Source organism: Andrographis paniculata, unplaced genomic scaffold, assembly GCF_009805555.1.
Source record: "Andrographis paniculata isolate CXL003 unplaced genomic scaffold, ASM980555v1 Contig86END, whole genome shotgun sequence".
Taxonomy (NCBI): domain Eukaryota; kingdom Viridiplantae; phylum Streptophyta; class Magnoliopsida; order Lamiales; family Acanthaceae; genus Andrographis; species Andrographis paniculata.
In genome coordinates, this window is record NW_026137624.1 from 5,599,176 (window position 1) to 5,623,080 (window position 23,905).

Below are 23,905 nucleotides of genomic sequence, written 5' to 3' on the forward strand. Positions count from 1 at the left end.
AAGAATTGAGGATAGATTTAGAGAGTTCAATTTTAAACTTTGTATTTTATGTTTTTACACACTGTAATTAGAAAAAAAAAAAAAAAAAAAAACTTGTGAAAAATTTAAAAAAAAATGTATATATTTTTTCTATTTAAAAATAAAATATAAAACAACTCAAATAATATTAAGAGTGACCAATCGTTTGGGTGTGTTTGTTTGGGGATTTGAATTTTGAGTTGGGATTTGAATAGTAAATATTTTGAATTTGAATAGGTGTATGATATGATATAAATAAGTGTTGATGTGATGTTTTGAATGTAAAAAAATTGATTTTTAATATAATATAAAAAAATAAAAAATAGGTGTTTAATTTGATATTTTTTGAAAAAATATTTTGAATAAACAGTAGGATTTTGTCTAAATCCTACAAACGAACACACTTGGTTTGTTCCCCCAAAAATTGAATTGGTGTGTTTACGTTCCTATTTTATTGGGCCCAAATTATTAGGAGTTAATTTCTCTTAGGCCCATTATCCAATGTAAATTTTAATCCATTTATACCCAAATTATATAAAAAATAATACTCACTCAAACATGGTTCAATGTTTGTTTCGGGCACAAAAGTTTAGATGAGTAGTATTAAATAAAATAATTTGATAATTATTTAATATGATGAGAGAAAAAAATTATATTTATTTCGGTGATGTGATGAGATAAAGTGTGAAGCAGATATTCTTCCGTTTCAATATAAAATATTTTTTCTATTATTATTTTCGGTCGTTTCACTTTAAAATATTATTTTTTATTTTAATAAAAATAATAATAAATTAATATCAAAATCTCCTTAACTGTTTACCTAAATTATAAAAATACTTATGACATATACAATTAATTTATATATAAAGTAAATGACAAAAATGTTAAAAATTTTTATACACTTTTATTAACCAATAATATATATATTTAATTTACTACGAAATTCCAAAAATCGTTTTGAAATATGGAAAGTAATATTTTAAGATAGAAGTATTATATGTAAAAAGTAATATAAAGTGTGAATTATGAAAAAGTAATTAAAAAATTAATAAAAACAAAAACAAAGCAATAAATAAAAAATAATGATAAATTAATTATTAATATAAAAATAATAAAATTTTGGATGTATAAAAGAATTTAATAGACAGAGTATGCATTATTTTAGTGGACAATTTTTTTAAAAAAAAAAATTAATATAATTATTTCGAATAGAGAAAGTACAATTTATTACTAAAATAATTATAGCATAAAAATTATATATGATTAATAATAAACATTTAACGAGTAATTAATATCAGATACTGTATAGTGTTGTCTTGTGACCTTTCCAATTATTGGATTTTCGGCAAAGATTCCCCAGTCCACGGACCTTAGATCCCGGTACGCTACAATGAACCTGACACTCCGACCCGGTGGGGCCCATTCATATGCGGTGCGTATCTATCAGGACCCCAACTCCCTGGACCCACAAACGTTGACGTAAAATCTCATCATCTTGTAATAATAATGATCAAGATTAGCTTCTTTATTTTTTATCTTTCTCTCTTCAATTCATGATTAGTTCTTCACTCCATTTCTCACTCTAAACTCATTCAATTAAGACCCAAAAATTCAATCACCAAATTCGAATGCACGTTCTACGTAATTCATCATCGTCTTCATCATCATTTTCTTCTTCTTCTTCGTTAGGGTTTTCTGCAGATGAAAGGTAACTATCGATCTGTTCTTGATTAATTATTTTTATTTAAATTAATTAATTCGTTTTCCGATCCTTATCAACTCTCAATTTACTCACCCACCACTTCGATTTATCTCCTGAATTATCGATCAATCCATCGATGGTTGGATTCTAATTACACCTTCTCTCTCTCTACATCTCTCTCTCTTGATTTGATTTTGCTTCCTTAATTGTGAATTAATCATCATCATTTATTATTTCCATTTTCGATCAACTGTTCTTTCAATTTCTCTCCCAAAGTTTTTATGGCATTCGATACTTTGCTCTTTAGTTTCTGTCGCACTGTTTCTGCCTATCTTTTTCTACCCTTTTTCAGATTCTTCTTCTCCATTTCCAGGTCTGGAATTATTATTATTATTATTATTAAAAATAAAAAATAATAATTGTTTTTTGTTCGATCGACTGATTTTGTTTTTGCTGAGGTTAATTATGTATATATATATATATATATATGCAGGGTGAGAAGAAATGTCGATTGGGAATCAGTTCCTCCAGAAGCTTCTAATAAATCAGAAATTACAGAATTATTGACAAGGAAATTTAAGTTTCCGACATTCGAAGAATTCAGGAGAATCCAGCCTGGAAGAACTGTCAATAATTCCCTTGATGAAGAATTTCTGCTAAAAACAATTTCTGCTTCCAGGGCCGCCATTGATGAACCTGCAAAAAATGGAAGAAAACCCCTATCTAAAATGGCCGATGAGGAATTTCCAGGAATCCAGGCCTGTCCCGACGAGCCATCCATGTCATCTTCAGACAAGAACATCGAATCCAGGGATTGGAAATCGAAGAAATCTTTACCAGGCTTCGAGGAAAACGAGGAAGATTCCAACGGCTATAAAACAGGGAAATCATCCATGGAAGAAACGACGACAGAATTGGAGACATTGTGGGAGCATCAAGAACTGATCGAACAGTTGAAAATGGAGCTTAGGAAAGTCAGAGCCACAGGGCTTCCGACAATTCTCGAAGAATCCGATTCGTCGCCGAGGGCAATAACCGGCGTGGCATTGAAGCCGTGGAAAATCGAGGATGAAAGCTTTAAGTACGAGGATTGCGTTGACGAGGTCGAAAAGTTCTACAAAGCTTACATCGAGACGATGCGTAAATTCGACATCCTCAACTACCAAAAGATGTACGCCATCGGTTAGTCTTTTGAATTCGGACATCATCGTATTGCTCGTGTCTCTTTGCTAACGCTTCGTTTGGACATATCCCAATTTCGAAACATTCCATTGTTTTAGTCCCATTATTATCTATTTGTCATTGTTCATGTGCAAAATTCGTATGCAACGTAAATACACCTTGCGTACTTAAGGGGACGTATTAGCTAACCATATTAATCAATAAATTACTCCTTCCGTCCCGTTGAAAGATTGTCATTTTTTATTTTTGTTCGTCTACAATTTTTTAATTTAGTAATCGTATTATATACATAATATGATAAATATCTTTCCGATTTACAATATATTATCAAATATCATTACTTTTATTATATTACAGATACTAATAGTGATATTTTTGTTATTTTTACTACAACCCAATATAATACTAATATTAAAATATCTACGTACAAAAAGTAAACAACAACTTTTCAATGGGACAGAGGAAGTGTATATATTCATTTAAGCTTAATTCTTTTAGCTGAGATAGTCATTTAATAGTACTAATTGTTGTTATTACATCGCTATCAAATGTAGGTTTTCTTCAACTCAAAGATCCTTTTCGACCCTCGGTTCAACAAAAAGGGTCGCCCTCGACGCTCAAATCCTTCGTATCTAAGAATCTTTGGATTTTTAAGCACAAGCAACAGGGGCATAACCCCGACCCCGCGGGGGCATTTGTCGGGGAATTGCAAGAAGACCTCGAGGTCGTGTATGTCGGGCAAGTGTGTCTATCGTGGGAATTCTTGCGATGGCAATACATGAAGGTCGTAGACTTATGGAATGTCGATCCCCACGGGATTCGACAATACAATGAGGTTGCTGGCGAGCTTCAGCGGTTTCAAGTGCTCGTGCAACGGTTCGTGGAAGACGAACCGTTCCAAGGGCCGCGGGTTCAAAGTTATGTTAAAAGTCGATGTGTGCTTCGCAACCTTCTTCAAGTTCCCGCCATAAGAGGTGACTTCGAATTCTACCGTTATATATTTGGTTTCTGGTACCGTTTGTTAGAATATATACTTCATCTGTCAACTAACAATATATATATATTTTGTTATATATGAGGGTGATAAACAATAGGTAATTTTTTTTATTTTGTTATTTGGTAAATATGACTCTACAAATATTAGTAATAAGATATTCTATTGAATTGATCATTTCATATAAAAATATCAAATACTTATTTCAAAATAAATCTATTTTAAAATAGTAATTTGAATATAATGCTCTATAAATAAAAATATTGTATTTTCATAGGAATTACATAATAAAAAAGTTAAAAGACTTTAAAAAGGAACATGCTTTTGTCTCTACATACTTGCATATTGTTTATCATACATTCCTTAATTAATATGCAAATATTAAATATATACACATATATAACTAATAGAGCCAAAGGAATATATATTTTTTAAGTTAAATTATTCATTCCGACAGATGTTTTAAATGAAAAATAGTTAGCTGATATGATATTCTTTCTAAAAAAAGAATTTTGTACGATCACTTTATAAGCCCTTGATATTTGATCGTAAACTTGTTACACATCGAATCTGGTTTAAAACAAACTTGAACCCTTTTATAGAAGACAATCCAAAGGACAAGAACATGGACAATACAAGTGTTCATACCAACAACCGCGACGAGTACTTCGTCACGACCGAAATGCTTGTGGAGATCGTAGAGGAGTCGATTCGGACGCTATGGGTATTTGTCCGAACCGACAAAGATTGCAACACTCTACCAACCAATGGCCGCAAGAAAAAAACCACGGCGAAACTCCACAATCCTCAGGACCACAAATTACTATCCGAAGTTGAGAAAAATCTTCGAAAGGTTTTGGTTCTTTACATTTGTAAGAATAGTTTCATTTGATTTTGTAAAAACCCTAATCGAAAACCCTTAAATTATATATATATATATATCCAATTTATTTTTCACTCTTGATTTGATGTTTTTGCAGAAAGAAAGAAAGTTGAAGGACATTGTGAGGAGTGAGAAGTGCATTTTGAGAAGATTACAATATTCAGACATTAGAGAGGATGGAGGTGGTCGTGATTCCAACCAAGTTCTTAATTTGTTCTTTGCAGAGGTAGAAATGAAGTTAGTTTGTAGGGTTTTGAACATGTCGAAAATATCGAGAGATCAGCTCATTTGGTGCCGGAATAAACTTAGAGCGATCACCTTTGTGAGTCGGAAAATATACATAGAACCGGGGTTTCTGTTGTTCCCGCAACCTTAGTATGGTATGGTTTAAATATTTGTAATAAATGATCGGTGTCATATTAATTGTTAGAGAATATGATCGACTATGTTATATGATCGTAAATTGACTATAAATATCAATATAAATATATAGTTCGTACAACTTATGAGATAACATAAATATAATAATAGTCTACACAATATATACAACACATATAACCCTTATAAACATTAACAACACCAACAATGATTCAATATATCTATTTATTTTTTAAACTTAATTTATAATTTAGTATTATATATAACATATGGGTGAGTGGACAATTCTATTCTTGATTGAGTAAAAAAAAAAAAATAGTGATTACATTGTGGTTATAATAATAATTAAAATATAGTTATTGAAAAATAAAAATAGTTGATTTCGAACATATCAAAATAATGAATAAATTGATTCTAAATGAAAAGAGTATTACCATTGAAAAAAATAAAAAATAAATAAATAACCCTTTAATAAGAGTAAGATAATAAAATGCAAGTATTTCATCAAGATCAAATGAGCAATGTAATAAAATTAAATTTCTAATATTATTTCCACAACTTAAAGAAGAAGACGATGAGATTTCTGAAAGATGAGTTTTGCCTGTATTATTATTATTATTATTATTGAACCTGCTTGTTTTGTGTTACCTAAATTACACGATTCTTGGCTAGCTGGCACATAAACTATAGTCCAAATTCACATCAATTTCATGACAGATAATCTAAATAATAATAATTTTGATGTTTGATTAAATATGGGTTTCTTGCAAACTTACAAGAAAATGACAACTCAACAAAAATATACTTTTGTCTTGAACCCAAAAAAATTAAAGTAAAAATTGTCAAGAGTGGGATTTGAACCCACGCCCTTTCGGACCAGTACCTGAAACTGGCGCCTTAGACCGCTCGGCCATCTTGACGTTTATTGTTTAAAATAAACCTAATAAAAAATTTTAAAGTATTAAAATTTAAGAACTGATAGCTGGCGCCTGGCTGTGACCGTTGCCGCCTTGATACCTTTTTTTTCATTTTTTCTTAAATTTGAATTTGCGGGTACGGGTCGGATCCTAATTGGGCATTTCTAATTCGGCCCATTTGATTTATCTTTTGCAGCTGTTGGAGCGCAAATTGATTAGTTAACAGCAGGATTAGGCCCAATTGAGTCCAACTTTTGAAAAATATTATATTCAATCCAATAATTATTTCGAGTAATACCTTCAATTTTATAAATAAAAACATATCATATTAATGTTAAAAATTAAAAAAGAAACATCATACTTGCCAATTATTAAAATATTAATATACTTAAATTCATGTACAAAAGTTAACCGGATGCATTCGGACTAAAAGATTATAATATACTTCCTATGTTTCATAATTATGTATTTATTTGTTTTTTTACAGAGTTTTAGAAATATTAGTAGTATTATATTGAAATATAGTAGAAATAAAATAAAAATGACTAAAATAACCTTATTAATATTGTGTGATGTAAAAGTAATGACATTTGTGTAATAATATATTGTAAGTTATAAGGGTATTTATAATGTTAGGGAGATAGTACAGTTATTTAAAAAAAATGAATACTTTGTTATGGGACGGAGGAAGTATTTATATTATACTCTCTCCGTTATTCAAATCTATGCTCATTTTCTTTTTTGAGTTGTTATTGAAAAATATTCTCGTTTCTCTTTTAAGTAAAAATTTATTATATTTTTGTATTTTTTTTTTACTATAAAAAGAAAAATAATTATTATTACTCATTTTTATTAAAATTTGTGTTCGGTTAAATGAACACATGTTTGCATGACGGATGAAGTATTTACATATTGTATTTATATCATATGTTATTAATTTATGCCCTTTATATAATTTAAATTTATGTTTTTTTTATCGGAAAAATATTCTCAATTTTCTTTACTAAAAAATTTTAAATTTTTTTACTATAAAAGAATTTCTTTTTTTTTTTTTTATCTACTTTCTTATTTATGTCCAATTAAATGAACATAAATTTTGATAACGGAAGTAGTATGTTGCTTCCATCTTATTTTTTCGTCTGTCTCACTTTATTTGTTTTTTTTTCTTTGAAAAATATTATTATACGTTTTAATTATATATTAAATTGTATAATTTATCATTTTTAAAATCTTAATTATATTGTTTAATTATCTTACTTTTAATTTACAATTCATTTTATTGTACAATAATATTGTTTACTAGTATATTTATTAATTACATTTTTAACTAAATCCTCGTACCTACGTTAAATCGAACACATAAATGGAACGGAAAAAATATTGCTCATTTCGTCTGTCTCTAATGGTCACATTTACCTTTTGTATCGTTATATTTAACATTAAAAATATTATTTTATTAGTATTATAATATACTAATTAAATTATTTTTAAAATTTTTTTCTTAATTTACATTATATTTTGATATAATAATTAATATTTAAAAATAAAAAAAAATTAAATTAAATAAAACCGTTAGATAGAGCACAACGAATGTAATATATGCTGTGTGACTTTGCTGTAATAATACTGGAAGGTTAACCAGACGGATTTTTCAGTACAGACAATGGGACACTCGTTGACGCGACACGTGTCGTGATGTGAGTGGAAGAGAAACATGTGACCTGTGGAAAAGTTTGGCAACACTCCCGGGCATATGTCGGTCGCCAATTCCAAACACCACTCCACTGCCCCGTCACGTGCTTTTCATGTGATCACCAATCCGTCACTTCCCAATTTATTATTATTATTATTATTATTATTATTTTTAACCAATCACGCATTAATTATGCACATAAATTAAAAATTTAAGGTAAAAGTCGCATTAACAGTTCAGCAACTTTGTTCCGATAAAAGTATGCAATAAAATCTGTAGTCGTTATTTTACTCAGATATGTATGTATGATGGTTTACATTATAAATACACATGGGTGTATTTATCTGTTGAGATTTAAATAGTAAAAATTTTAAATTAAAATAGTAGTATAATATGATATATATAAGTATTGATATAATATTTTAAATATAAATTTATTTTTTAGTATAATATAAAAAATAAAAAATAAATATTTGATTTGATATTTAAAAATAAAAAATAAAAAAATTAATGAATAGTGAAAATCTTTAGAAATCTTCCATACAAACACACCTAATCATGTCTATGTCTATTTATGGTTTACTCGTATAGTCATATGCTTATTTTATTTAGGCTTCCTATAGATCATCGAGATTTTGAAATTTTAAAAATAAATAAAATTGAAATAATAAAACTTTAAGAATAAGTATTTGAATGCTAAAAGCTAAAAATGTATAAACAAATATTTGAAATTTTCTGAAAATTTAAATTTAGAAATAGTAAAAAACATTGAGTATTTGTGTGATATTTTGTCGTTAAAAATATTTCATATGATATTTTTTTAAGTACAATTGATAAATAATACTCCTTTCATTTCAAATAATCTGTAATATTTTTTTTTGTTAATCTGTATCAAATATTTTTTAATATTTTTTAAATAAAAAATAATTAATTATACTTAATCTTTTATAAATAAAATAGACGAAAATAAAAAAATAAACATGATTAGCAAGATGGAGAGAGTATTATTATAGTATTTCCCCCGTCCCATAAATATAGTCTTAATTGGGTTGGACACGAGATTTAAGGAATATTGATATTATATTGATAGTTGGTAAAAAAATATGGATAAAAAACTTTTTTGCCCTTGTGAGTGTATTAGTGTAAAAAGTAATGACAATTGTGTAATAAAAATGAAAAAATATTAGTAGTTTTACGATGATATAGTTATTTATAAAAATAAGATTATTATTTTGGGACATACACAAATAATAAATAAGACTATCGTATTGGAACGGAGGAAGAAGTAAATAAATAAATAGAAGTTTAACTTATTTGGCAAACTTACTGACCATCTAAGTCTAACGCCTTTTAATTAATGCCAACTAACGTACGAGAGTGTTGTGACAGACCACCCAACCAACGGTAATGAGTGTCCCCAAATAGTCATTATTTGTGAATTACTTGTCCCTCAAAATAAATAAATACTCCTAAGTATATTAGATATTTTGGTATTCAATTCAAACTATTATAAATAAAAATATATTATTATTATTATTATTATAAAATATTATATTAACATAATATTTAATTTAAAATACAAATAAAAAAACTCAAAAACAAACAAACAAACATACTTGTCAAAATATATTAGTCAACTGTATCTATATATATATATATTTTTTAAAAAATGATATTGGATCTTTAGTCGCTACTCTTTAAATTTATTTTGGATAAATTTTTAGTTGAATCTAATAGCATGCAAATTAAACCTAATAATGAACAACGTAAGTGACACTAGACGAATATGTATAGTAGACAAAACTTGAAAACGTCGCAAATTTGAACCAATGATTGTTGGACTGAATAATTTTTAATCTCATTGGCTGTCTATGAAAATTAGAATTGTAGCTGAAAATTAAATTTAACTAATAAGATATTGCTTTGTTACAAGATAAATTATGATAATATATATAATAATATATAATTTTTGAATTTATTAAAATTTATATTTAAATAAAATATATATATTTAATATAGAAAGATCATAAATTGATACCATTTTAAGAAATTAAAAATAAATGAAATAAAAATATTAAAAATATAAGTATCAATCGATAATCAAACATGCATGCCCAAGTTGTTGGTTGATTTACTAAAGACACTTTAAGTTAGGAATAACAATGCATTCGAATAAACCTTAATTAGGAATCTCGTCGAAATTATTCGAAGATAAGTCATATATTATATACCTTATTCAAGTTTGGATCGGGTTCAAAGTTTAAGATTGGATCCAACTCAAACTTTAATTTGGATTCGACTCGATTAATACGATAATAATATATTTATAATATGCAAGAAAAAAATAATTTTATCGATATTATTATTTTAAAAATATTAATTTTTGTTGCATTTAATTTCTTTTTGATCATTTAATTAGTTTTGTTACACAAATATCATTACCTTTATATCATACAATACTAGTAAATAGTTTAGTCTTTTTACTTTTATTTCTATTATATCTCGAGATAATACTAATATTTCTAAAATTCCGTGTAAAAAACAAATAGATAAATAGATATGAGACAAAAATAGTATTAAAATTTTAATAATTGTAAAAGCATTTTGAGTTGTGGGTACATAGGGTTTATATATTGAGATTTTTCCATCTATTTTATATAGTTTGTTTTTTTACTTTTTTTTTTAAAAAAAAACATAATTATACATTTTAATTGTATTTTTAATTTTTTAATTTATATATTTTAATATTTTAATTAAATTAATTAGTTATTTAAATCTTAGTATGTAATTACTTGTATCATATAATAATTATTTTTACTAATATATTTTTTAATTATTTATTAATTATTACCATTACTTAAATTCTTATATCTATAGAAAGCTGAACAAGTCGGGACCGAGGAAGTAATAAATTATAGCTCGACTTGTCCAGGTGATTCGTGATCACGTTTTTCTCTCTTTGTCTCTATATATATCTACAATTGCATGATAGTTACGTTTGGATAGAAAATTTTAAAATTTTGAAATATTTTAAATATAATTAAAATTTTAAATATTTGATATAATATTTTATTAAAAAATAAATAAATATTTAATATTACATTTAAAATAATTATAGTAATTAATAATATCAAAATTTTTAAAAAATATGCATACAAACAGAAATTAGTTGATAAGGATGTAGAGAATAAGATGAGATATGTATGGATGTAATAAATAAAATTGAAGTGGTTAATATGTAAATAAATTAAAAGGTCACATGGTGTAGAGACATGTACATGCACATGGAAAGGCCCACCCCTGTTCGTACCATAATTAATTACCACTTATGCCTGATCGTGTAATTTATTTTATCGAACTTAAATTGTAAATTATTAAATTTGATCGAAAATTTATCCAAAATGCATATGAAGAGTAACAATTGCGAATTTCTACATTATTTAAAATAAAATAAAAAATAAATACATACTAGCCTACCTCCACATTTTATTGAAGTATTATTATAAACAATTTAAAAATTTACCATAGCTACTTTTTAAAATACATTTTGGATAAATGTCTGGCCATCACAACTTTACTTGACAGGTAACATGTTGCTTATTTCACAGTCCCCCTCATTACATTGCAATCCAATAAATTATCATTTTTTATTATATAAATATATTTTTATATTCTTTTCGTCCCGTTATAAAATTTATATTTATTTTTTATATTACTCTACTTAATGTTAAAATTATTTTTATATTTATATAATTCACTATACAAATCTTATTATAATTATATTATAAAATACGAATAGAAATATTTTTTTGTATTTTTTCTCTTTATTTGTATTTTAATTTGATATAATAATTAATATTCAAATATCAACGTGCAAAATAATATAGGGTGTGTTTACTTGTGGATTTTTTCTCTGGTTTTACTATTCCAATTTTCCCTCCAAAAATATCAAATCAAACATCATTTTTTATTTATTTTATTACACTAAAATCTAATTTTACATTCAAAACATCGTATCAATATATATTTATATCACATCAAAAAACTATTTCAATTCAAAATTTAACTATTTAAAACAAAAATAAAAAATCATAATTTTACAAGTAAGCACGCTCGTAAACTTTAGAAGTAAGACACAAGGAGTATAACCACATTGGTTATGGTTTTAATTTTTTAATTTATTTTTTTTGTGAGTGTTAACATTTGAAACTCCTTTACTTGCGATTTGCAATGTTCTCTCTCGTTTGGAAGTTGACTCCATCCTATTAAAGCAGTCCGCGTTGTTTATTTGATGATTTTTTTATTTAGAATATTAAATTAAATGTGATATTTTTATAAGAATGGAAGATTGTATAATAAAAAAATAATAATATTATTAAAAATAACAAAGAGAATAAACAACAGTAAGAATTAGCATTAAATATATTGTACATTGTGTTTGTTTTGTGAGAATTTTGGAAAAGAAAGTTTTTTATATAAAATATAGAAAATTGTATAGAAAATATAAAAATAATGAAGGTGTGTATGAGAATATCATGTATGTTTATTATTGATTTGTGCAGAGAATATATAGTACAGAACTAACCGAGAAATATTGCAGTTATAAAAAATCCTAAATGATAACATATGAATAATTTAAAATAATTCAAAGCAATTCAAATTCTATTCCTTAACAGTGTGTAGTATATTAATTATTTTGGGAAAAATTAGAAAAAATAAAACCTATGTTCTTAAAAAATCAATAATAATAATAATAATAATAATAATAATAACAAATTAATTAAACAATACTTCCTCCGTCCCTTAACAATCTATCCATTTTTTAATTTCGGTCGGTCTCGTAATAAAATATCAATTTTTTTTTAATAACTGTATTATTTACCTAACATTACAAATATCATTCCAATTTACAATATATTACACAAATAATACTAATAAAGTTAATTTACTTTTATTTTTACTATATTTTAATATAATATTAATATTTTTAAAATTTTATGCAAAAATTAAATGGATAGATAGATAAGAAACTGTATTAAAAAATAAAAATAAAAATAAAAACGAGTATAGTGGTTCCTCCAATGCAGTTGTCTTGTCTTGTTGAAATCCAACATCACTGTCTCTGCCACTGTACACTCTGTCTCTCAATCCCCAGCTTCTTATTTGATCCTCCCTCACTCCAGTGGTCCTCCTTTCCACATTTTTTATTTTTTTATTTTATATATTAATTTTGTCTTAATATAATTAATTTCTATACATACACGCCTTTTCTTCTACTGAGAATCCTCTCTTACAACACTTAATTGATTCTCCCTCTCACAGCTTTTCTTCTTCTTACAATTAGGTTACAGTTTCGATCGAAACGATGTCGTCTAGGAGAAGACAACGCCAGACGACGACGACCGACGGAGCCTCCAAAATAACCGACGACCAAATCATTCAACTCGTCTCCAAATTGCACGAAATTCTTCCCGAAATCCGCACCACAAGACGGCGCTCCGACAAGGTACGTACGTAATTAATTAATTAATCCAATCCTCACACAAATGTCTGCAATTAAATTACACATAGAAAGCTCCATCTATTACTTACGTATATCAGTTTTGGCGTGTGGTTTAATTTTTTTAATTTCTTCGTGAAAAATACCTGCATTGAGATTTGAGATTTGTTGATTCCTTGTGGTGCTTTGTCTTTGTGGAGACAACCTGCGCATTTGTGCGTGCTCGCACACGCACAATGCATGCTCTCCAACAGACGTACGGACGTAGGTTGTAATTAAAAATAAATAAATAAATAATAGTAAATTTTACAGGCGTCAGCGAATAAAGTGCTGCAGGAAACTTGCAATTACATACGAAGCCTTCACAGTGAAATGGACGATCTGAGCGCTCGCCTTTCGCAGCTGATGTCGGCTGTAGACAATGACAGCCCTGAGGCTGCCATCATTAGGACATTAATCTAATTATTAATTAATTAGTTATAATTTATGTAGTTGAAATTTAACGCCCATTGTTGTAACTTCTTACCTCGGCTGCTGCACCTGCACTGCACGTGCTTTGTTTTTTTTAGTATTGGGCCTTTGGGCTTATGAATTATTCGTGTTTTCAATTGGGCCGTAACTGGGCTTCGTGGTGCTCTGTCGTGTTTTTTTTTAAGGTCGACAATGTGGATGTGGTTGTTGTTTGGAAGTTGTGTATCTAAAAAAAAAAAAAGTAAATCCATATTATTATTTTTATAATTTTGAATTTAAATGATAATTGCTAATTCTTGCCAATTACACTACCAATAAAACCTTACATTAACTTTATATAAATGGATTTCTTTTTAAGTAAAAAAAGTCTCTCTCTCTCTCTCTCTCTTTTTTTTTTCTAAGATTTCTAGAAACCAAAAAGTTTCTTTACAATAAAAAAATCCTCCGAAATTTTTTTTTGTTTTCCTAATTCAGTTTGCGAAATCTGTAATTTCATTCGATTCATTCTATCCTAAGAGACGATCGATGGTGGTTGAATTCGCTTCAAGAAAATCACGTCTAAGCGAAACTCGGATTCGACTAACATTCGATTTCAATGTTATCAGATCTGTAGTTTCTGATTTCATCTTATCTCAAATTTGCCATAAAGATCCAACACCTAATAGGCTACATTACAAACCCTCTATCTATTTTTGTTTGTAGTAATTATAGTCTCTATAGAAATAAACAATACTCTTATAATTTTAATTATTAATACAACAACAATAATATCATCAACTTATCTATTTAACTTAGAAATAAAAATTTTTCATGAACACATGTATATAGAAAATACTCCTTATATTCTAAAATTTACTTGCAAAGAATAAATAAATATATTATTTTTGGACAAAATATTTTTTTTATTGAAAAAAAAAATGATTACACAATAGAAAACCTGAAAAAGAATCCAATCCTGTGAGAAGACATGGAATGGAATATTAGCAAAAATAGTAAAGAATGATTTTATAAAAATCCCTGTTTGGGGTTGTTAGGCATTCACCGAACCGGGTTTGGGTATGGTTGTCGGGGTATGTATTTTTGGTCAAACTCAATCTCCACCGTCCATCATCAATATGAATTAAATAAACTCAATCTCAACCGTCCATTTTCCACTTATATCTATCTGTCTACAAATTAAATAAACAAATAAAATAATGCCAAAAATATCACTATGCTAAATCAAACAACTAACTCATTTATACCACATATAAATTTATTTCTAAATATTTATATATATATATATATTTGTTCAGCATTTAAAATTGATCTCTGCCAAACCTTCTTAAAAATTTTCTCATAGAATATATATGTATATATATTTCCATTTTTTGCTATTTTACTTTTTGTTTAGGGCTTGTGACAATACACCTGAGTTTGTTTAGTTTAGTTTATATATAATAATAATAGTAATAGTGGTCGAATATTGCAGCTTTAACTTTGTTAAATGAAAAATCTCATTATTTTCATTTTTGGTATATGGACAAATGACATTCTGTATAGCCGCTGTCTCCCGATATCAAAAACAGCAAATTACTTTCTGATGCTGCAGACAAACACAGACTGCATGTAGACTCTTACCTGCAACAGTTGTTTATGTGTATTATCTTATCCATTTTGTCTCATATGTGTATATATCCATACAAGACAAGTTTGATAAAATAAGGATAGTCAAAGGAATGTTAGATCTATCTTGAGAACCGTTTCATTCCATTTGTGTGCTAAGGGAATTAATTGTTGCTTAATTTACACTCAAATCAGGCTCCTGTATACACAACATGAGATAGCTTCGGTTTAGTGATAGAGCACATTTTTTAGAGCTTATCCTTGACAAAGAAATTATTGTAGAAGCTCTCATTCGAGTCCCTCTTTATCTCCATGTTTTTCACCTGTGTTTGATATACAAAACCCACCAGAGAAGTTTCCGGGGGGAGGAGTTCTCGGAGACCCAAAGGAGATGACAACCAGCTTGTTGAATGCATTACTCTAGGCTTCTTGTATACAATAGTGTCAGTACGCGTTTGCGACTACCAGTACCTGTGCATTGAATGGAAGGTAAGCCTTTATCGAGGATATGTGTTAAGTGAGTTTAAGGTTGTTATGTACTATTTTCAGTATTAATTACAGTGGAGTATCTCATGGATTGGATCCCCCAGATAAGGTTGTTATAACCGAACTGGGTTAACAAATACATGGTTCATTTATTGCTTTTCTGCTCAAGTATTTATATCGTTGTCAGTAAGCTGTTATTACTATAAGTTAACTGCGCTTCAAAGGAAGTTGACCCGAAGCAGGCTTGTCTATCCACCATTTCCCAACAAAATTAATTAAAAAAAACTGAGGAAAAATATGAAAACGCAAGGCAACAAAAAAATGTATTTTATTTAGAACTTATAATTAATAAAAATAGTTATTATATGTGAGATTATATTTAGACATTATTGTTAAATTATTGAAATATTTTATTTATCAATGGATCGGAATCAAATTGGTGTGAATTTTCATTATCAGTTTGTCGATGCATTACATCCGATTGCCGTTGCGTCTGCATTTGTGCCTTTACAATCGATGTATATTATTATACAATCGAGATCAATTTGATATCGTAAGATATTAGAATATATCAATCAAAATTGTGTTCCTCTTAGTTATTCATGCGTTCATCGATAAGTTTTTCATTTGATTTTTGCGTGTAAATTAAAGTAATATTAAAGTGGTTTAATGTCTATTTTATTTTTTAAATTAAAGTTAAAAAAATGTAAAAAGAAAAAGTAAAAATATTTTAATATTTAGTTGAGACTTATTTTACTATAAAAAAAAATTAGAAATTTTGACTTAAACAATAAAAAATAATAAAATAAAAAGTTTACTCTTAGATCGAGAGAATATAAATTAGTGTAATAGTCTTGATATAATAAGCAAGTGCTGTCATATTTGTAATATTATTGTGAAATCTATGGGTAGTAAAAGAGAGAGACAATTTGTTTGTTTAATATTTTGGTTTGAAGTATTTATTTTTTATTAAAATATTAGAAATTATGTTACTAATATAAAAGATATAATATTTTATATCGAATATTATTTTTATAAAAGAATAAATATATTATATATATTAAAAATTATTGTCTTATAATAAAAAATAATTGGGAAAGTAAATCCATAATAAAATAAAATAAAAAAAATCATATTTATGGTTATATATATAGAGTGGAAGTGTAGTTGCGATTCACTGTATACTTTCTCACGGTAGAAAGCAATGGATCAATCCGTCTTCTCCAACAATGGTGAGTAATATATATATATATATATTTACATATTTTTTATATAATATTTTGTGGGATAAAATAATATAATGAATATATTATTACAAAGAATCAAAGCAATTTAATTATTACAATAATTTTTGGAGCGAGGTACGTAGAAGATCTGCTGAGGATGTCGATGGATCTGCACGGCGGCCGGAATAAGGAGAAGAAGCGGCGGCTGAAGGCGGAGCAGGTGAATGGCCTGGAGAAGAGCTTCGAATCCGGCGGAGACAGGCTGGACCCGGACCGGAAGATCCAGCTGGCTCGGGAGCTGGGCCTGGACCCCAGACAGGTGGCCATTTGGTTCCAGAACAGACGAGCCCGGTCCCGGACCAAGAAGCTCGAGAGCGACTATGATGCCCTTCGCAGACAGCTCCAGTCCCTCGCTGCCCACAACCTCGCCCTCAAATCTAACAATAAAAAACTCCACTCACAGGTATTTTACTTTGCATTTTGCAATTTCAAAATTACATATTACTAAGTCCAGTCCAGGACCATACGGTGGTTTGAAGATAACTTTAAACTATTTCAAATTTTGTCTGGTGTATAAAATGTATTTCTTTCCTATTTTAGCAATATATATAGAACATTAAAATAATTTAATATTAATACGCCAATACTCTATTGATATATATATATATACGTACAGTTGTTAGCTCTAAACGGGAGGAAGGTTTCGGCGGGGTGTGTTCATTCGGACACGAGCGTCGCCGCCATTGTTATGACATCATCCAGCGTTGGAGGTCCCGGATCCGCGAATATGAGGGAGGTCTTTCAGTTTCAGCCTTCTTCATCGAGACCAGATATGGTCCAGGACCCGGACCCGGACCCGGACCCGGAGGGATTCTGCAACGTGTTTGGGGAGAACCAGCAGGGATTGTGGCCATGGCCTTAGTTAGGAGTGCACTACACCTTCCTAATTATAGTAATCGAGGATTTCTAACCACAAAATTAAATCAGGATTTATTTTATTTTATATTTTAAATATTTTATTTCGGATATTATAAAAAAAAAAAACAGAAAAAAGTTACTGTATAATTACAATCAACAAATAAATACAAAAGTAGACATTCTTGCAAACACGCTGGAGCCAGACTCCCGTTTGAATCTCAACCGTTTATTATGTGGAGCCCACTTTATCTCAAATTAATAATCATCCAGGATTCGAACTCCTGCTGTTAGTATAATTTTCTAGTCCCACCTTATTGGGCTAGATAATGTATGGGCCCAATTAAAATGGGCCGGTTCAAATGAATTAGTCCAATTAGGAGACAAGACACATGACGGCTTAGACATATCTTGACTTAAGATTTTTTTTTTTTGGGTATATATATGAAGTTAAATAAAAATATTAATAGTAAATATTTTGGGGGGGGAAAAAAAAACCACATAATAAAATAAGTAAAAAAATAAAGTATTGTAATATAATGGATGAATGAATCAAGTGTCGAAAATGGAAGTACTAATAATTAGACACTTGATGCCAAAAGTTGTTTATAATTAAAAGTGAAAAAATCATCTTTTAAATTCGAATGCTTTTCAAACTCCAATCTTGAATAAAATAAAATTACACCCTAGTCAGCCTTAAAGAATTTTATTATTATTTTTTATTTTTTCCAATCATTCAAATGCAAAATATCAATTTTATTTTATTTTATTTTATTTTATTTTTTTTAAGTAAGCGTACATCTTATTATAAGTAGTACTAAATATCCTATCTTACACTTCTTGATATAGATATTATTATGTTATTAATTTATATACCAATAGCAATCCATAACTACATATAAAAAAAATTAAAAATTGGAGTAATTAAAATATTGAGTGTGCTTTGTGTTTTGGTTTGGAAGGATATATATATATATTTTAATGTGAAATATATATGAAATTGTATAGATAATATAAAAATAATGAGGGTATGTAATATATTAATTTTTATAAAAAAGATATGTCCGAAAAATTTTGTGTAAAAGAACACACATAGTGAGCACAATGTTTAATAAAATTTTAACTAAAAATATATTAGTACTTACAATAAATTTTTTATATGTTTTTTCTATCTTCAAATTTATTCTATTTTTTTCATCGGTCCTTAAATGACCTAATTATTATATTTACGGAAGTAAAAAATAAATAAATAAATAGAAATCAATATTTAACTATTACAATTTATTTAATATTTATTTATAACAATTATCGGTAAGTTATTATATTTCCTTTATCCATTTTTTCTAATCACTAATTAATTTTTAAAAAAATAGTTTAAACTACTTTTTTTTTTTTTGTTAGTTTTTAAATATTTTTTTTCTTAATTTTATCAAAGGACCAAAGAGGCTAAATATAGGGATGAAAAAAGTAGTAAAAAATAAACAAACATGCTATAGTATAAAGTTTTAATCACTGTTTTTATATATATTTGAGATTTTAAACATTATTAATTATTTATAATTTTTTTAAAATACATTAATTTTTTTATATTTAAAAATATTTATTGCTTTCCATATAAAATGTTCATTTATTTATTTATCTCTGTTTCACATATTTTTTTTCTGAAAAATAATTATATATTTTAATTATATTTAAATTTCATATTATAATCTTTTTAATTTAAATTAAATTTAAAAAATATATTAATAAATTTTTTAAATATAAATAAAAATATTTATTGTTAAAAAAATAAAAAAAATTGAATAAATTTCATGTATAAAAAATTTAAAATTTAATTAAATTATTTATATTTATTAAATATATTTAAGATGGTTAAATTTATCTATTTAAACTCTAAAATATAGTCTAAATTTCTCCAAAAAATTATTTAATGAGTAAAAATAAAAATCCACGTGGCGGGTCAGAACGAAGGGCTTTTGCATTAGCAGTAAGTACCATAAAGGAAGAAGACGCAATATTACAGTTACAGCGGTGGTGAGCGCGTCATCCACACCGTCCAATCAGAATCAAGACAATACAAAAGTAGGGCCCACGCGGTTAACAATCTAGCCAATAGGATTTCACTGTCACAGATCTCTCGTCACAGCCATCGCCTGTAGCTTCCCTCCGCTGTCCGTATTTCATTTTCTTACTTCTTTTCAGGCAAAACGCACATTCCTATCTCTCTCTCTCCTCTCTCTCTCTAGCACGCACAGATAGATATACACGTCATTCACATTTGCCCTTACCGAGTGAGAGCTTTGTTCCTTTGTTTGTCCTCGAGAACCAGCGCTACGCCTGTGTCCGTTTCTGGAAACAGACATATTCTCTCTCAACAAATCCTCTCTCTCTCTCTCTAGAAATTCGAATGACTGTTTTCAGTGTGAGTGTCTGAAGGGTTCTTCGTGAATTGCTGTTTTTTGACACCCCACATTGTAATTTCTTACTTTGATTCGATTCTTTCGCATGTTCAAACATTTTGGATTCTCAATCAAATCTTAGGTTTTTATTTTATTTATTATTTTGTTTTTAATTTTTCCCCCCTTTTACAGCCTTTTGATTTATGGGTTTGGATTTCTGTCTTTATCTCATCTCATCATTTGGATAAGAAAGCCAATTGAAATTCTTACAAAGTTTGATGAAAAAAGGAATGTTTGGATAAGGGGGGAAGAAAAACCCAAAAAAACCCAAAAAGTGTGAAAGGAGGGCTTTCTTTTTTGATGTTTTTAAATGTCTCCTTTTTAATTTATTTTGTTTTTAGATTTTAATTCTAGCTAGGGTTTGAAGAATGAGGCAGAGGCGACACTGTCCGGAAGCTGCTGCTGCTGCCATGGATGCCCCAAATTCGAAATCGAAGAAAAGCAGTAGTGATGATGATGACGATAATGTTGGCTGTTGGTTTTTCAGATCTTTTGGATGCTTGTCTGGAAAGATTAATGGCGACAATGGCGTTAGTGGGACAACTTCTATAAATGGTAATCTATACATATATATATATATGTATGTATTTGAGCATTTCTTATTGTGTTCTTATTATTACCTTTTTAACTCATTTGTTGGATTCATATGTTGTCTTTGTCTGTTTATCACATTGTTGGTTTTTATGGTAATCAATTGATTTTGATTGATTGATTGATTAATGGATGTTTGTGTTTTGGTGAAGAATGTGAAATTTGGGTATGAAGTATGATTCTTCAACTCTAATTTTTTGTTGCGTTGTTTAGAATCGAAAATTGATGATTTTGGGTGTCGAATTAAGCTTATAGGCTCTGTTTATATAGAAGTTTTTGAGTTTCGGACAAATTTTTAAAACGAAAAATGTTTTGCAAGAGGAAAAAGACAATCGATATAATAATTTTTTAGAAAGTTACATTCGACATTTCAATGTGATCGGTTGTGATTCGTTGCTCTGTTTTTGCGCATAGTAAACATATGTATACATCTAATGTTGTTCGGTTGTAATGATCTAACCAAAAAACGGACACTTCTTGGGCTTTAATTGACTGTTGGCGCCGCCTTATCCCTTATCCGTTTTTATTAATTGCAACTGTTTAGCTTTGTCGTTTAATTGTCGCAATATGACATGTCGAACGATCGATTGTACATGTGTGGTGTGTCGAAGGTAATAACGATCTTTTTGTGCATTTTTTTCAGAAAGTAAATATACGAACGATTCGAGCAACGAGCAGCAGCCGGTCGCTCCGGTCGTGTCGTCGTCGACGACCAGCAACGGCGAGAGTAATCCATCGACGGTAAACATAAGCGAAGAGTTGAAAATATCGTCTCAGCTACGGAACTTCACCTATAACGAATTGAAATTAGCGGCGAGGAATTTTAGGCCTGATTGTCTCCTCGGCGAGGGCGGGTTCGGCTGCGTTTACAAAGGTTGGGTTAACGAGATGAGCAGCGCACCGGTGAAACCCGGCACGGGACTTACCGTCGCCGTAAAGACTCTAAATCATGACGGGCTTCAAGGACACAAAGAATGGCTCGTATGATTCGAATTTTTGTTTTGGAAAGATCAAATAATTTTGCATCGTTCTTTCGAATTGTCGATTGATTTCTTGTTTCGTTTTCTTCTTGTAGGCTGAAGTGAATTATCTCGGCGAACTCGTACACCCGAATCTCGTCAAATTGATCGGATATTGTATCGAGGATGACCAAAGGCTTCTCGTCTATGAATTCATGCCCCGCGGAAGCTTAGAGAATCACTTGTTTAAGAGTATGCTTTTATCCGACTTTATATGTATTCGATCTTCGGATTAATCGGGTTTCATTTTTTTAGAATCTTGATTCGAAAAGTATGTTTAAACGCTAATTCATACATATCGATCGATCGATCTTTTTGTTCTTTTTGTACGGTAGGATCGCTACCCCTTCCTTGGCCAATAAGGATGAAAATCGCGTTGGGCGCGGCGAAAGGGCTCGCGTTTCTTCACGAAGAAGCGAAGAGGCCCGTTATATATCGAGATTTCAAGACGTCGAATATTTTGCTGGACGTGGTAAATGCATCGCAAACCTTACGTTTTCGAAAGTATCAATTTTCTTAAACTTAAAAATCTTATATATATATATATATATATGTTATAGGATTACAATGCGAAGCTTTCCGACTTTGGACTTGCAAAAGACGGCCCCGAAGGGGACAAAACGCACGTCTCGACTCGTGTAATGGGAACATACGGTTACGCCGCGCCCGAGTATGTTATGACGGGTAAACCCTTTTTACCTGACCTCTTTGATCCGAGTTTACTGGTTGTGTTTACTTGTAAGATTTTGGTTTTTAGTTTTAGTTTTGAATAGTAAAATTCTGAATTGAGATAGTTGTTCGATTTTATGGTTTGGAGGGAAAAGAAAGTTAGAACAGTCAAATCAGGTGGAAAGTTGTACAAGTAAACACGTTTTTTTTTTCGTCGATGTAATGTTATTACATGTTTTGGTAGGACATCTTACGGCGAAGAGCGACGTGTACAGTTTCGGAGTGGTTTTACTCGAGCTGCTGACGGGGCGGAGATCGATGGACAAAACCAGACGGAACGGCGAGCATAACCTCGTCGAATGGGCGCGCCCATTTCTCCGCGAGCGTCGACGGTTCTACAGGCTCGTCGATCCTCGGCTCGAGGGACGTTTTTCGATCAGAGGCGCCCAGCAGGCTGTCCAGCTGGCGGCTCGTTGCCTTAGCCGCGAGGCGAAAATCAGACCCGCGATGAGTGAGATTGTTGAAGCTCTTGAGCCGTTGCCGTCGCTCACCGATATGGCGTGCGCGTCGTCGCAATTTCAGGCCTTACAGGCGGCCCGACCGGGCGGGAACCCGAGAAACGGGGTGCGGATTCAGACAGGGTTGACAAGGAACGGACAGTTTAGTCTTAGCCCGTCTTTGTCGAGGAGGAACGGGAACGAAGCTTCGCCGCACAATCGAACGGCTGCGTCATCGATGACGATGATGCAGTCGCCTAAAGTTGTTGTCGAGAAGCCCATTGTCGAGACGCCGTGATTGATCGAGGTTTGTCGATGATTGATCGTTCGTTTTTTCGGTTTCGGTTTCGATTTGCAGACGTGAAACTCTATGGAAGCCGTAGAGAAAAATTGTTCGTTCTTATATATATAGTGTAGAAGAGCTGATGAACATTTTAATTGAATTGAATTGAAGCTGAAATTAATTGCGTTTTATTCGGGCCATATATTATATATTTATCCATATATCAATATATTTATAATATAATTGATCACCACTATAAGCATACAATCAGTTCGTATTAGGTTAGTTTATTTATTATATTTACGGTAGTTTTTGCTATTTGATACTCCCTCCCTCCCGTAAAAAATCTAATTTATTTTTACTATATCCCAATATAATACTACTGATATTTCGGAGAAAGTATTATATTTTGTATGT

The 23,905-nt window shown here is 29.5% G+C and overlaps 4 protein-coding genes and 1 non-coding gene across 12 annotated transcripts; 4 read left to right on the forward strand and 1 right to left on the reverse strand.

The window, feature by feature from the left end:
• The first annotated feature begins 1,570 nt into the window (after positions 1-1,570).
• LOC127241972 (uncharacterized) lies at positions 1,571-5,261 on the forward strand. 5 transcript variants are annotated; one of them, XM_051261276.1, is made up of 5 exons: positions 1,571-1,726; positions 2,214-2,902; positions 3,457-3,876; positions 4,499-4,749; positions 4,877-5,259. In XM_051261276.1, exons 1-5 carry the CDS (start codon positions 1,647-1,649, stop codon positions 5,153-5,155), a joined length of 1,719 nt encoding a protein of 572 aa, XP_051117233.1. In that variant the 5' UTR covers positions 1,571-1,646; the 3' UTR covers positions 5,156-5,259. The 5 variants fall into 5 exon arrangements, with proteins under 5 accessions (XP_051117233.1, XP_051117232.1, XP_051117235.1 ...); XM_051261275.1 differs by lacking the exon at positions 1,571-1,726 and adding an exon at positions 1,857-2,093 and having other exon boundaries at positions 4,502-4,749; positions 4,877-5,261; XM_051261278.1 differs by lacking the exon at positions 1,571-1,726 and adding an exon at positions 1,857-2,093 and having other exon boundaries at positions 4,499-4,768; positions 4,877-4,967.
• A 736-nt stretch (positions 5,262-5,997) lies between these two features.
• On the reverse strand, positions 5,998-6,077 carry TRNAL-CAG (transfer RNA leucine (anticodon CAG)). The gene has a single exon. It is a non-coding gene; the product is annotated as a tRNA-Leu (tRNA).
• Positions 6,078-13,086: 7,009 nt separating this feature from the next.
• LOC127242303 (transcription factor PRE5-like) lies at positions 13,087-13,863 on the forward strand. Its single transcript, XM_051261789.1, has 2 exons — positions 13,087-13,273; positions 13,580-13,863. The coding sequence occupies exons 1-2, from the start codon at positions 13,133-13,135 to the stop codon at positions 13,727-13,729; spliced, it is 291 nt and encodes a 96-aa protein (XP_051117746.1). The 5' UTR covers positions 13,087-13,132; the 3' UTR covers positions 13,730-13,863.
• Positions 13,864-17,218: 3,355 nt separating this feature from the next.
• Positions 17,219-17,977, forward strand: LOC127242060 (homeobox-leucine zipper protein ATHB-23-like). Its single transcript, XM_051261391.1, has 2 exons — positions 17,219-17,518; positions 17,732-17,977. The coding sequence occupies exons 1-2, from the start codon at positions 17,219-17,221 to the stop codon at positions 17,975-17,977; spliced, it is 546 nt and encodes a 181-aa protein (XP_051117348.1).
• Positions 17,978-20,204: 2,227 nt separating this feature from the next.
• LOC127242367 (serine/threonine-protein kinase PBL34-like) lies at positions 20,205-23,841 on the forward strand. 4 transcript variants are annotated; one of them, XM_051261883.1, is made up of 7 exons: positions 20,205-20,511; positions 20,771-20,984; positions 21,664-22,001; positions 22,096-22,231; positions 22,375-22,511; positions 22,600-22,723; positions 22,953-23,841. In XM_051261883.1, exons 2-7 carry the CDS (start codon positions 20,798-20,800, stop codon positions 23,501-23,503), a joined length of 1,473 nt encoding a protein of 490 aa, XP_051117840.1. In that variant the 5' UTR covers positions 20,205-20,511; positions 20,771-20,797; the 3' UTR covers positions 23,504-23,841. The 4 variants fall into 4 exon arrangements, with proteins under 4 accessions (XP_051117840.1, XP_051117839.1, XP_051117838.1 ...); XM_051261882.1 differs by having other exon boundaries at positions 20,205-20,444; positions 22,953-23,840; XM_051261881.1 differs by having other exon boundaries at positions 20,205-20,392; positions 22,953-23,840.
• Positions 23,842-23,905: the final 64 nt, after the last annotated feature.